Source organism: Microtus ochrogaster, chromosome 4, assembly GCF_000317375.1.
Source record: "Microtus ochrogaster isolate Prairie Vole_2 chromosome 4, MicOch1.0, whole genome shotgun sequence".
Classification (NCBI taxonomy): Eukaryota; Metazoa; Chordata; class Mammalia; order Rodentia; family Cricetidae; genus Microtus; species Microtus ochrogaster.
In genome coordinates this window covers 52,491,801-52,505,118 of record NC_022011.1, presented here as the reverse complement: position 1 = coordinate 52,505,118, position 13,318 = coordinate 52,491,801, and the positions used below count along the sequence as shown (strand labels likewise).

Here is a 13,318-nt window from a genome sequence, read left to right as displayed (position 1 = left end):
AGACCAGGCTGGTCTCGAACTCACAGAGATCCGCCTGCCTCTGCCTCCCGAGTGCTGGGATTAAAGGCGTGCGCCACCATAGCCCGGCCCTAACTCATAGTTTCAAGGTCTTTTGTGTGCAACAATGATCAGAGCTGACAGTGACCTCATGCCCAAGAGTAGAGGGTTCCTCTGCAAGTAGGTTCCTAGTAAGTCCTTTCCCCGTGAATATTTTTGGTGGCCAGGCATCCAAGCATGCCACCTAGAACAACAGTTTGGAATGCAAGTCAGAGTATGTCCCAAAGAACACCAGGAACATCCTTAAGCAGACAAAGGAAAAATTAAAAATAAAAAAATTTAAAAAAGAAAGAGGGAAGTGGCCAGCACAGCACCATCCAGGGCACATTATCCAGGACTATAGAGGAGCCCAGAGGATTAAGGGAGAAGCTCTCAGGGTGTCTCCTGCAGGGTGTGGTGTGTCGTTCGGAGGTGGGGTCAAAGGAGGAGCTCATTATGGGATTGTGTTCTTCAGGGGTGGAGTCTACACAGTGGGGGCCACTTTGAGGGTAGGCTTTGGTCGCAAAAGCTCTACAAATAAAGCGCTTTATTTATAGTCTCTCCAGGCCCCATATCCCTGCCGCCCTACCCCAACCTCTTGAGGACTGATTAATTCCAGAGGAGCCAGGAGAGGCTGGTCCACAAGGGGTCGTCCCGACGGCTGCAGGTCCTGAGTAGCTGGGCCAAGTAGAGAGCAAAGGCACGAGGCCCTGGGCATCCCATCCCAGGGCAAAGGCCAGGCCCACCATAGAGGTGGCACAGGGTTGGCTCACCAGGGTCAGCTCCCTGGGATCAGACCAGGGTCTGTGCTGGCACAGCTCTGCTCATAGGACGGTGGAGCCTCTGTGGAGAGAAAGCAGGATTTACAAGGGGTTCAAGGCACCTACCTCACTTCTTCCCCCTCATCCCTGTCATTTCCACTCACCATAGGGGTAGCCCCATGAACTGTACTCTGGGGGGAGGATCAAGGCGCTGGTGGTGGGTACTGGCCCCCCGGAGCCTTCTGCAAAGTAGGGGACAGTGGCACCTATAGAGACGCACAAGGGAGGGTGCAGAGAATGCCTACCAGGGCTTCCAGCCTGAACACAGGGATCGATAGTAGTGACAGACACGGAACCCAACGCAGCTGACAGTGGCTGCTGCTGAGAATGGCTCTTGGTGGAGAGGGAAACTGGGTCTGAGAACTGGGGGCCACTAGCCACTGCCTCAGCGTCTTCCTGGGGTGGTGCAGAAGGCACCACTGGGGACAAGGCCCCAGAAGACCCTGTGCCTGGACAGGGGCTCAGTGGGGTTTGGTTCACAGCAATATTGCCAACAAAGAGTGGGAGAGTCACGGTGGCTTCGGGTGCCTTCATAGAGACCTGAAAAGAATGCAGGTATTGAGGAGTCAGGCCAAGGCCACCTAGCCTCAGGCCACCCAGCCCTGGGCAACACCAAACCTGCAGGTAGTAGTCGATGTGGATAAGGCTGCAGCCTGGCAGGGCTGACTGGGGCAGGGCAGGCACCAGGATCTGCTCTTGCCACTGAGCGCGCCTCCAGGCCTTGACACCTGTGCCTTCCACCTCTGCAATGGTTCGCACGTCATAGATCCAGCGCTTGGCCTTATAGGATACCTTCTAAGGAAAGACCAGACTATCGGCTTAGGCAGGCCAGCAACCCACCCCTTCTGTCCCATGAGAAACGGTCAGGAGTCAGAGGGCTCTGACCTGTAGCAAGCTGGCCACCACAGGGCTAGTGTCCTTGCCTGACTGGTTCTCAATGTCAGCCTGCAGCCGAAGCACCTGTCCCACCACATAGCCACGAAGGTCAGTACTAGCTGTGAGAACCACACTGCCCGTCTTCACCAGCTTATAGGAGAACTTCTTGGTAGTGGATGCCACATTGGGTTGCTTAAAGGGAAAATGGGGCAGAGTTTATGAAGTGAGCAGAGTGCATTCCTGTGGCATGGGGGCAGGGCCTCAGCCTGCAGAGCCTGGCTGCCTGGCCCGAGCAGTTTGAAGGTAACCAAAGAAGCCTCTGTTCCATCCTCACCTCAATATCTGGGATGCTATTCAGGTTCAAGGGGCTCAGGATGTAGAATACGAGGCTACATTTGTGATCCTTGGAAAAACGTGGAGTGTCGATGGAGGCCCTCACCTGGTGCACAATCTTCCCAAAGGGTCCCTCAAAAGATGTGGGTGCTGTGGCTATGGAGAGAACAGGGATTGGCTGGTACCCAGCACCTCCCACCAGCAGGTCCCACCATTTCAAGGCTGCTGCCCCCACAAGCTTGCCACTCACCAGGAAGCAGGAACTGAAAGGGGAAGCTGTGCTCTCCAGCAGGCAGACTTCCTACAGAGACAAGGAGGCGGGAGCAAACCAGAGGAGATCCATAGTGGCCACAGTGCCAGACCAGAAGCCCACCACAGCCCACCAGTCCACACTACCTGTCTCCAGCACGAGAGCACCACGCCCACACCGGAGCTAAGGGCTTGGTTTCAATGAGAGTGTGTGGCTGGGAGAGTGTTTGCCTAGCGTACTCAAAGCTCTGGTTCAATTCCAAGGACTATATAAACCAGATAGGGTAGCACACCCCTGGGAGACAGAAGCAGGAGAATCGGAAGTTTAAGGGCATCCTCAGATAAATAACATAGCAAATTCAAGTCTAGCTTGGGCTACATGAAACCCTGTCTCAAAAAAACGAATAAATACAAACTTTAAAAATAAAATTAAAGGGCTGGAGAGAGGGCTCAGCAGTTAAGAGCATTGCCTGCTCTTCCAGAGGTCCTGAGTTCAATTCCCAGCAACCACATGGTGGCTCACAACCATCTGTAATGAGATCTAGTGCCCTCTTCTGGCCTGCAGACATACACATAGACTATTGTATACATAGAAAATTAAAAAAAAAATTTTAATCTTTAAAAAAAAAGTCTCGAAAAACCAAAAAATATATAAAAATAAAATTAAAAGCAGGAAGGTGGTTGAGGGTAGAGGGTAGGGATAAAACAGCCATACCAAGGGTCAGAGCTCACCCAGACCCCGTACCAGAGGGTAGGATAGAGTGGGAATCTAAGAGACAGTTGTTGGGATGGGAAAGGATAAACTGACCCCATTCCAGCCCATGGTTGCCCCTGTGATCACGGCTGGCTCCCACACTCACCCTTGTCAGCCAGTGACAGGGAGCTGTTGAAGTAGCTCTCCTCCACCACCCATGCCCCATCGTTGGCCTTGTTGGAGACCCCACAGGAACCCACGCAGGTCACCCGGATAGCTGTAAGGGGAAGGGTGGCATAAGCCTAAACCATTTGATGGCCTAGGCTCCTCCCTGTCCCCAGCATAGGAATTCCTGTAGGGCTGGAAGCATCCATAGGTCAAGTAGCCCCACCCCCACAGGTACCTGGAAAGGCAAACAGCCTAACATCTTCCCAAGAATACCTCCTGGCCATCCCCCAATAGTGGTGTTCTCCCTGGGAACCAGGCTAGCAAAGAAACTGATAGGCAGTGTTTTATCCGTCCTACAGACACAGTGGGAGGCCAATAATCTCCTAGATAACCCAGGGCTATCCCCAAATTGTTTACCTCAGCCAGAACTATAAAAGCCCAAGAGCCTTTTTTTATGATGCAAATCAGTTAGGCCTGGAGATGCCCGCTCAGTCTCAAGAAAGTTAATGCCAGCCCTCTCCCTGCAGGAATGCAGTCAAACCTGTCTGAGCCAGTCAGCAATCTAGAACTGGAAGGCGAGCCCTGACTTCCTGAGCAGCAGTGCCCAGGAGGCTGACTTTCTACACCTTGGGGTAACTGGTCCTCCCTCACCAGTGGAAGTACCCAGAACAGGAAATACTAAGACAGAGTTCAAATTCCTCCTCCGTCTTACACATCCTGGGCCTACTGTGATCAGGTAGCCATAGGTGAATGAGCTGGCATAGCTGAAACTGATCACAAGGGAAAAGGTCCTGGCAAGGAGGTAGGTGGGAGCCAATGAGAGGCGCCCTGAAGTAACACCCTTCTCCCTGTAGGGTTGGGTCAAGGTTTCAGCCCCTTTCCCAGACAGGGTCACCGGAGGGTAGGATTATTCATCCTCTTTTATCTTTGTGACAAAGCCACCAAGCAGAAAACAAACATAGCCAAGTACCTAGGAGTTGACCACACCTGCCTCCTGTACAGTCTCCCACATTATGGTTCAGGCATCCTCCTGGTTAGCCACAGAGCACTTAGCTTCCTCCTTCGAACCTCTGGCTCATCCTCAACCCACATGTGCACTCCCTCACCTGATGGCGGCCAACTCCCACTCTTTTCTTTTTTGAATTTATTCTTTTTGTTTGTTTGTTTTTAAAAACAGGGTTTCTTTGTATGATCCTGGCCTCAAACTCACAGACGGCTGCCATGACATTTTGTGTTCTGACAAATAAAGCTTGCCTGGAGATCAGAGGGCAGAGCTAGTCACTAGTTAACCACAGAAGCTGGGCAATGGTGGCACATGCTTTTAATCCCAGCACTTGGAAGGTGGAGACAGGAAGTGATAAGGTGGGGGTGTAAACAGAATCTCAGCCCCTCTTGCAAAGCAGGACTTAGACAGGTAGGAAGCAACTGGCAGCTGCTTCCTGTTCTCTGCTCTTCCAGGTTTTTACCCCAATATCTGACTCCTGGTTTTTATTGATTAAGATTAATTAGATTAACAATTGAAGGTGTGCACCACCACTGCCAGGCTCTGTTCCACTCTTTTTTTTTTTTTTTTTTTTTTTGGTTTTTCGAGACAGGGTTTCCCTGTGGCTTTGGAACCTGTCCTGGAACTAGCTCTGTAGACCAGGCTGGTCTCGAACTCACAGAGATCCGCCTGCCTCTGCCTCCCGGGTGCTGGGATTAAAGGCGTGCGCCACCACCGCCCAGCCTCTTTTTTTTTTTTAAGATTTATTTATTTAGGGCTGGAGAGATGGCTCAGCGGTTAAGAGCACTGGCTGCTCTTCGAGAGGCCCTAAGTTCAATTCCCAACACCCACATCGTGGCTCACAACCCTCTACAAAGGGATCTGATGCCCTCTTTCAGCATGCAGATGTACATACAGAGAGCACACGTACATAAAATTTTATAAAGTTAAAAAAAAGATTTATTTATTATGTATACAGTGTTCTGTCTGTATATACACCTGCATGCCAGAAGAGGGAACCAGATCTGATTACACATGGTTGTGAGCTACCATGTGGTGGCTGAGAACTGAACTCAGGACCTCCCTGAGGTGCTAACCACTGAGCCATGTCTCCAGCCCCCCTGTTCCCACTCTTGAGGTGGTCCTGCATTCCTGTTCTACCATCCTCTGCTCCTTGGAAGTGCCCATGATTGTCCCTCGCCCTCCATGTCACTCTAACCTCCAACCATCCCATCCTGGAAACTGAACAGCAAACAGTGTTGAGATGCCAAGGGTAAGAGGAGGCTCAAAAGTCTGCTGGAGGACACAAGATGCTTTGCAATGGGTACGTCTCCCTAAGGATGATTGGGCCCACATCAGATACAAAAAGAAGTATGGTAGCTTAGTCCAGACACTATCATAGTGCTATCAGGATGCCTACTGTGAATGGCAGAGCTATTCAAATTCTTCATCCTCAGTGTATGAACAGTAACAAATTGGTTGATTAGCTGTTCAATTTAGGGGCAGTTTTGCTTTTTTGGGTTTTTTTTTTCCAGTTTTTTGAGACAGGGTTTCTCTGTGGTTTTGGAGCCTGTCCTGGAACTAACTCTTGTAGACCAGGCTGGTCTCGAACTCACAGAGATCTGCCTGCCTCTGCCTCCCAAGTTTTAAAGGCGTGCGCCACCACCGCCCGGCTTTTTGCCGATTTATTGAGACAGGTTTCCTCTGTATAACAGGCTGGTCTCAAAGAAATCCGCCTGCCTCTGCTGGGATGAAAGGCGTGCGCAATATGTTTTGTTATTTGGATGACCTTTTTGTAGCAGTAGATAACGAACCGATACCCAGTCAAACTAAAAATCAGGGAAAACCCAGGTGACTTACATGTTTACTCATTAGAAAGACAACTATAAAGGAATTTGACCCATGCTGGGGAGGGGATGCAGAAGTAAACACTCTTTCTATACATGCCAGGGCACCCATCAACTCTCAAGTCCTACACTAGCTCATCAAGAGTCTCTCATAGCACCTCTTATAACAGCAACCAAGCACCTGGACTGGACTTCCTACACTTCAGGCATAGGACCACCAGGTTCCAGAAAAGCAAGCAGCATCTGGGAGTCGGGGGCAGAGGGGATCAGACTCTGATCTTCCCAAGGTTAGGCATTTTCTCCCCCAACACAAACAGCTCTCTTGGGAGGACAGTGTGAACAGCCTCCTGTGTGTTCACTCTCTCATTAGAAATAATTGAAGGTTTAATCGCAGCACTCGGGAGGCAGAGACAGGCGGATCTCTGTGAGTTGGGGCCAGCCTGGTCTACAGGAGCTAGTTCCAGGACAGACTCCAAAGCTACAGAGAAACCCTGGAGTGGGGGGTGGGGGCTTGTAAACAATATGCCTGCTGCTTCCCCAACAAAACACCTGAGGTTACTCCTTTGTCTCAGTAGGGTCACAATCAAGGTGTAAAAACTCCCCAGAAAATTCCTCAAAGATTCCAGGTTCACAAGCCAAGGACAGTGCCAGCAGCTAGGTATGTACCTTCTCAGATCACTGAGCAGGGAAAACCACATACTACAGTTCTGCTTGAGAAATAATAGAGGTCTGAGCATTGGGGGGGGGGGGTTGTCCCTGCTGCAGGGGCTGGAACCAGCTTCTTTCTTTGACAATCAGCACATGCCTGAGATGGCAAAACTAGGCAGTTTGGGGGCAACCACCTGATAAAAGACCCTGATTTCCTTTATTTCCTGGCTTTTAGTGTTCCTGCTGCTTTTTTGTAATATTACAGTCCTATCTGCCCACTCTCAGGCAAAGGTATCTTCTCTGGGAGGTAACCGTGGTCCTCTCACCAGCTCCTCCTACCCTGCAGCATAACCAGGAAGCCAGGGCAAGTGTGTTCTAGCAAGTCCTCCAAGACAGAGCATCAGGTGACAGCCTGCAGAACAGTCTATACTTCAAGGTATCATCCAAATAGAAAAAGCACTTCCTGATAATGTTCAGAACTATAACAAAAGGCAGGCACCAAACAGAATAGGGACTACCAAACTGGGGTGTTCACCATTGGAAACAGGAAGCTGATCTATCATGTTTTTCCTTTCCTCTTTTATTTAAAAAACAAAAAAACAAGGTTTCTTTGTGTAACCTTGGTTGTCCTGGGTCTAGCTCTGTAGATCAGGCTGGCCTAGGCCTCCTGAGTGCTGGGTTTAAAGGTGTGGTATATGCCACCACCGCCCAGCGTAAGCTCTGGTTTTCTAAAGAAAATCATGGTGTGTATAGTGTTCCTCAGAGACTTCTGGATCTTTTCTCATGAGTGCTTCTACCTGTCCAGTAACTTCCTTTCAGGCATCACGAGAACTAAGGCAGAGACAGAGGCCGGCGGATCTCTGTGAGTTCAAGGTCAGCCTGGTCCACAAAGTGAATTCCAGGACAGGCTCCAAAGCCACAGAGAAACCCTGTCTCAAAATAAATAAATAAATAAAAATCCATCTTCCAGGCCCAGTCCATGATCCTGGGCACCATCGGCTAGAGCTCTTGTGGCCTCCCTAAGGTCAGCTGTCCATCTACTTGCTCCTTACCCGATACAAGGAGGCCATGAGTAGCTCATTCCTACTATTGTAGTTGGCAGTAGCCTGGTCACCCCAAGCTCAGCCAGGAGAGAAAGACAGAAAAGAAAAACTGCGTGGCTAGATCTCAATTGGACCTCTCTTCTCTCTGCTGTTTTCCCCAAGGCCACAAGGTGTGGCCTGCACCACATCCTGCCAGCCAACCTGGAGTTTTCTTTACAACTTCTCATACCTTTCGTGGGTCCAGGAGGAGCTAACCTATCACGGCTGTAGCCTCTACAAAAGCAACATCTGCTCAGACCACAAACTCTAAATAGGGTTACAGCAAAGGAAAGCAGTGTGACCATGACCAGGAGCCTCAACAAGACCAGGGTCTGACAGACACTACAACCCAGCTCCCTTCTAGACCTAGATAATAACACCAGGTCCAGGTCCAACTGGTTTCAACTGGGCCTAGGATGGCTAAGGAGAATAGTTATCCATCCTCAGCAGACACCAGAAGTGTCTGTGGGCAACTGTGGTTTCGGTCGAGCAGCCAGGTAGTTCTCACGGGAGGCCCAAACAAAAGAATACCAAGCAGGGACACTCATAAAGTTTTTGCACTCAGTGCCAGCAGCTAAGCAGAGGCTACAACAGTGCCCACCTGACCCTAAGAACTCAGTCATATAATCGCACACAGATACCTATTTGTGGATCCAGCAGAGGAAGCTGCACCTGAGAGCCCTGTCAATGGCAAAAGAGTAATCTGATCTCCAGCCCCAGAGTCTCAGACATATGTATCAGCAGAGGGCTCAGCTCAGCTCAGTTTCAAGGCCTTAGGACAGGAGCAAGGGGATTGCCAAGCCGAACAAGCCCCCTTGCCAGCAACCACAAGCTTTAAGGAAGTCTTAAGCCTTAAACTGAAAGCAAAAAAAGGTACCCTGTGAATACTGCTGGGACCTGCACACTTGGACCAGAAATGTCTTTGAAGAGGAAGGTCCTCCACAGGAGCCCCGGAGGCAAGGAAAATAGAGGACCCAGCGCACACGAGGTTGCAGGTGGGGGCCCAGCAGGTGCAGAGTGCGGCGGACCTTGAACATCTGAACAAGGGAAGACTGGGACTGGAGGCCTGCATACTTCCACCTTCAGGGTCGCCCGGGCATGGGAACAAGAGCTTAGGCCCTCACACAGACTCCGGCCTCCCCTAGGCTGAGAGCACAGGATGGGGCAGATGCGGAAGGACTGGGCCACCCAGCTGCCTGCCCCGCCCTGGCCTCCCAGCACAGCCGGACCCTGGCGCCCGCGGTTCCGTCGTAAACCCAGGGTTCCCTGGATACTGAGAACTCAGTCCCCGAGCCCACTGACCACGAGGTTTTGGAGAGCCCCGCCCCCACCGCAGGTAAGAACGCAGCTACCCGCTCCCCCGGGGCGACCCCGCGCCCACCTCGGAAGGGCAGTGGCGCTCCCAGGCGCACGCGCACGACCCCGGCCAGCGGTTCCCCGGGACTGTAGACGACGCGGCCCTGCCTCAGGCAAATCTCGAAGAGCTGCACCCTCCCCATACCGCGGTGTCCCGCGCCGCGGTCCGACGCCTGCTTGGGCAGAGGCTTCGAGGCCCGCCCCGCCCTCCTCCCCCGACAGAGGACACGCCCAGACCGCAGGACCCTCCTAGGCCAGAGAACTAGCCGGTGTCCCAAGACCCACCCTCTACCCAAGGACCCGCCCCTTTCCAAAGGCCCGCCCTCCCCAGGGCTGGTCCCTGCCTTGAGGACACGCCCATGACCGAGGACACGCCCCCCCAAGGACACGCCCCTTTCTCCTAGACTTTCCACCCTAGAACACTAGCACCTTCCCACAACAACGCAGTCCTAACTCTACCCTCCCAGACACCGGGCTTGGCTACCGAGTGTGCTGCCCGGTACGCTTTAGGGCTCCTTGAGATGTCTGCTGCCCAGGGGTGAGGCCTGCTCACCTGCCGACGACAGCAGGCACCCATTTTCAACGCTAGGTAGTCACGAGGGAGGGGTGCTCGGTGCTCAGGCAATAAGGGTTCCCAGCTATGCCCCGCGGCCATCGCGCTTTGTGCGCTGCATCCCGCACCGCGCTTCCTGGCACGGTGTGAGTAGAGGCCAAGGAAACAGGTGCTGAGCAGCGCAGGCAGGCATGGTGCAGGCTGCGCTCAGAGCGGGCTTGGGGCTTAAGGCGAGCGAGGCTGCTGAGACATAGGATTTTTTTTTTTTTTTTTGATTTACTGAATCACATTTTTAAAAAGGGTCGGTGCTGGTTGTGAACTGGAGAAAGGGTCTTAAATTCGTATGTTCACAGTTTACTGTTCGCTCTTCCTATGAAGCGAAAGCCAATTTAAGGAATCCTGCTTTTTAGTTTGGTACTGAATTAAATAAATTATATGAGATATGGCTCAGTGGTACAGCACTTGCCTAGCTCAAGCAAAGCTCTGGTCTTCGTCCCCGCTCCCCAAAACCAAACATATAACACTTTGTATAGGATAATGGTTCCCCGTTGTAGACTGATGTGAGTGTACCGAGACTTTTTTTTTTTTCATTCAAGACAGGGTTTCTCTGTGTAACAGTCCTAGCTGTTCTGAAACTCACTTTGTAGACCGGGCTGGCCTCTTAACTCACAGAGGTCCACCTGCCTCTGCCTCCCAAGTGCTGGCATTAAAAGCATGCGCCACAACCACCCAGCACCCAAGGTTTTTTTTAACGTGGGACTATTATTATAAGACCATTTTCAAGTTATAACACTTTCTACTTCTCATTGTGTGATGGTTTAATCATAATGTAACCCTTCAGAAATCGAAGAGAATATATACCAAGAAGAGCAGATCAATAATGGCAGGGTCACCTTGTACTCATCTGGAACAGACAGTTCCTAGAATAGTTGGCAAAGAGGGTCGCATCTTCCACCGGGGAAGATACTTAGATGCAAATCATTTTGTGGGTAGGAGTCATGACCTGCAAAAGCCAGGTGCCCTAGACACCCTATGAATCTAGAAGAATTAAAGGGCTAAAACAACAACCCTTTCCCTTCATCCCTCCAAGTCACCTGAGAGCGCAGATGGCCGATTAAACCTGGGTATCTTTTTTTTTTTTTTTTTTTTTTGGTTTTTCGAGACAGGGTTTCTCTGTGGCTTCGGAGCCTGTCCTGGAACTAGCTCTGTGTGCTAGATGTAGGACTGACAGAACCTAAGCTGATTCTCTTCCACAAAAGGAAGGGAGAGCTGGGTGTGACATCTGGTAGGTATCAAACCCAGAACAAAAGGCTTACTTCACACATCCAAGCCATCCAGGTTCTCCCAGCATTCCTCAGCCACTACCTGTTCCAAGTTCCTCTTGGCTAGCATACCTGGCCCCTACTGTAATCTTACCCCCACCTCCACTTCCTCCCCACCCCACCCCGAATCGATCTTTGGAAGCTCACCTACCCAGGGAGGGTCCAGGAAGCCCACCAAACCTTGACCCCTCCCCATGAAAGGTCAGGACCACTCCCAGAGGCTATTTAAACTGCTCCCCAGAAAGTAAACACGTGCTGCTAGCCCCTCTTCCTCTTTGGTGGTCCTGTAGGCTTTCCCTTCATCCCTCCAAGCCACCTGAGAAAGCAGATGGTCAATTAAACCTGGGTATCTTTTTTTTTTTGTTTGTTTGTTTGTTTGTTTTTCGAGACAGGGTTTCTCTGTGGCTTTGGAGCCTGTCTTGGAACTAGCTCTGTAGACTAGGCTGGTCTAGAACTCATAGAGATCCGCCTGCCTCTGCCTCTCGAGTGCTGGGATTAAAGGCGTGCGCCACCACCGCCCAGCTAAACCTGGGTATCTTTTAACTTGGTCTGATTGGGATTATTTTCGTGGGCGGAGAGGCTCATTTTTAGGAATATTCCTAACATAAAGAGAAGACAGTTTGTATTGGAGACTGCCCAGTGTGGGCATAACTCTAGGCCTCCTAAGTAGCTACAACCTTTATTCTGATCCCAGTCAATCCATATCCTCCTGGGATCGATTTCAGCACAACTGCCTTCAGTCTCTATTTCCATCAGGAAGATAGGGCTCAGTGGTTAAGAGCACTGACTGCTCTTCCAGAGGACAGGGGTTCAATTCCCAGCACCTACATGGCAGCTCACAACTGTCTGTAGATCCAGTTGCAGGGGAATCTGACACATTCACACCAATGCACATAAAATAAAGTTAAATAAACCATAAAAAATATTTAAAAAAAAAAACAAATGTAGGTGTTTCCTCATACAACCTCTGTATCACTGGACCTCTGGTAAGAATGGGTCCTGGTTGCCTTTTGTTTTGTTTTGTTTCTTTTGTTGTTGTTTCGAGACAGGGTTTCTCTGTGCTGCTTTGGAGGCTGGAACTTAGGCTGTAGACCAGGCTGGCCTCAAACTCACAAAGATCCACCTGCCTCTGCCTTCCGAGTGCTGGGATTGCTGCCCCCACCTGGCTCTGGTTGCCATTTGCAACTCCCAGCTTTAATGCTGATGATCTCAAATGCTGACCCAGCACTTCCCTTGCTCCCTCTGCTGGAACCTAGCTAGTTCTCTCATTTCCCGTGATTCTATCCCTAACTCATCATCTTTCTATGAGGTTTCACTCTTGGAGAGGCTCTCTTCCTGACTTCAGGTGACAGGCTCCCTCTGGTCCCCAGACATTTGTGCTGTAGTACCCATGGTTCCTAAAAGGCAGTACCACTACAGGACCACAGGAAAAGTACCCGGATTTGTAAGCAGTGAGGGAGAATATGGTCTATGTATAGAAAAAGAATAGTCAGAGCAGGAGAGGCAAGGTGCAGCAAATTAAAGACTCCATGGCTGTGATTTTTAATCTTAGTAGTCAACTTGGCTAGATTTGGAATCAACTAGAAGGCAAACTGCCAGGCATTCCTGTAAGGGATTTTCTTGATCAGATTTGAAGTGGAAGGATTCACCCTACATATGACATCTTCTGATGGTCTCCCGGATGAAAGGACACAGAAGGAAACTTTCTTGCCTGCTTGCCTTCACTCTTGCTGGAAGTTCATTTATCTGCCATTGCTGCAATACATCATTGGAACATTAGAACTCTCCAGACGATCAGTGCAGACTGAAGACCAGCAGCTCTCCAGGAATCTTCCAGGCCCTCAGCCTCAGACTGGGGCTGATGAGACTGCCGGCTTTTTGAACAATTACTGGATTCTTTGCCTCTCCAGTGTGAGGAGTCATTGTGGGACTATCCAGATTATATCATAGAAAACAATCTCAATACACACATATATCCATCTTGGGGGACGACAATTTCACTGTAGCCCTATCTGGCCTAGAACTTCCTATACAGAACTGTCTCTGCCTGCTAAATGCTGGGATTGAAGGCATGTGCACTCTATTTTTTAAAGATTTGTTTTTGAGACAGGGCTTCTCTGTATAGCCCTGCCTGACTGTCCTGGAACTCTGGAGTTTCTTTCTTTTCCTCTTTTCCTTTCTTTCTTTTTCTTTTTTGTTTTTTGAGACAGGATTTCTCTGTGTAATAGCCTTGGCTGTCCTGGAACTCACTTTGTAAATCTTTGAAATTCTTAAAGCACCTTTAATCCCAGCACTTGGGAGGCAGAGGCAGGCGGATCTCTGTGAGTTCGAGACCAGCCTGGTCTACAAGA

The 13,318-nt window shown here is 50.4% G+C and overlaps 1 protein-coding gene across 1 annotated transcript; it reads right to left on the bottom strand.

Moving 5' to 3' along the window:
• Positions 1 to 455: 455 nt before the first annotated feature.
• Positions 456 to 9,333, bottom strand: Arrdc1 (arrestin domain containing 1). The gene is made up of 8 exons (XM_005346362.3): positions 9,118 to 9,333; positions 3,176 to 3,286; positions 2,317 to 2,367; positions 2,068 to 2,222; positions 1,743 to 1,925; positions 1,476 to 1,652; positions 962 to 1,397; positions 456 to 879 (listed from the first exon to the last, which is right to left on the bottom strand). Exons 1-8 carry the CDS (start codon positions 9,233 to 9,235, stop codon positions 815 to 817), a joined length of 1,296 nt encoding a protein of 431 aa, XP_005346419.1. The 5' UTR covers positions 9,236 to 9,333; the 3' UTR covers positions 456 to 814.
• Positions 9,334 to 13,318: the final 3,985 nt, after the last annotated feature.

Excerpts from the sequence above, each read along its gene's own strand:
- Arrdc1 (XM_005346362.3), bottom strand. The coding sequence starts at position 9,235 with ATGGGGAGGGTGCAGCTCTTCGAGATTTGCCTGAGGCAGGGCCGCGTC. Across the intron at positions 2,368-3,175 it reads CCTGTCACTGGCTGACAAGG|GAAGTCTGCCTGCTGGAGAG; the intron begins GTGAGTGTGGGA and ends TTGTCTCTGTAG. Across the intron at positions 1,653-1,742 it reads TGGTGGCCAGCTTGCTACAG|AAGGTATCCTATAAGGCCAA; the intron begins GTCAGAGCCCTC and ends GTCTTTCCTTAG.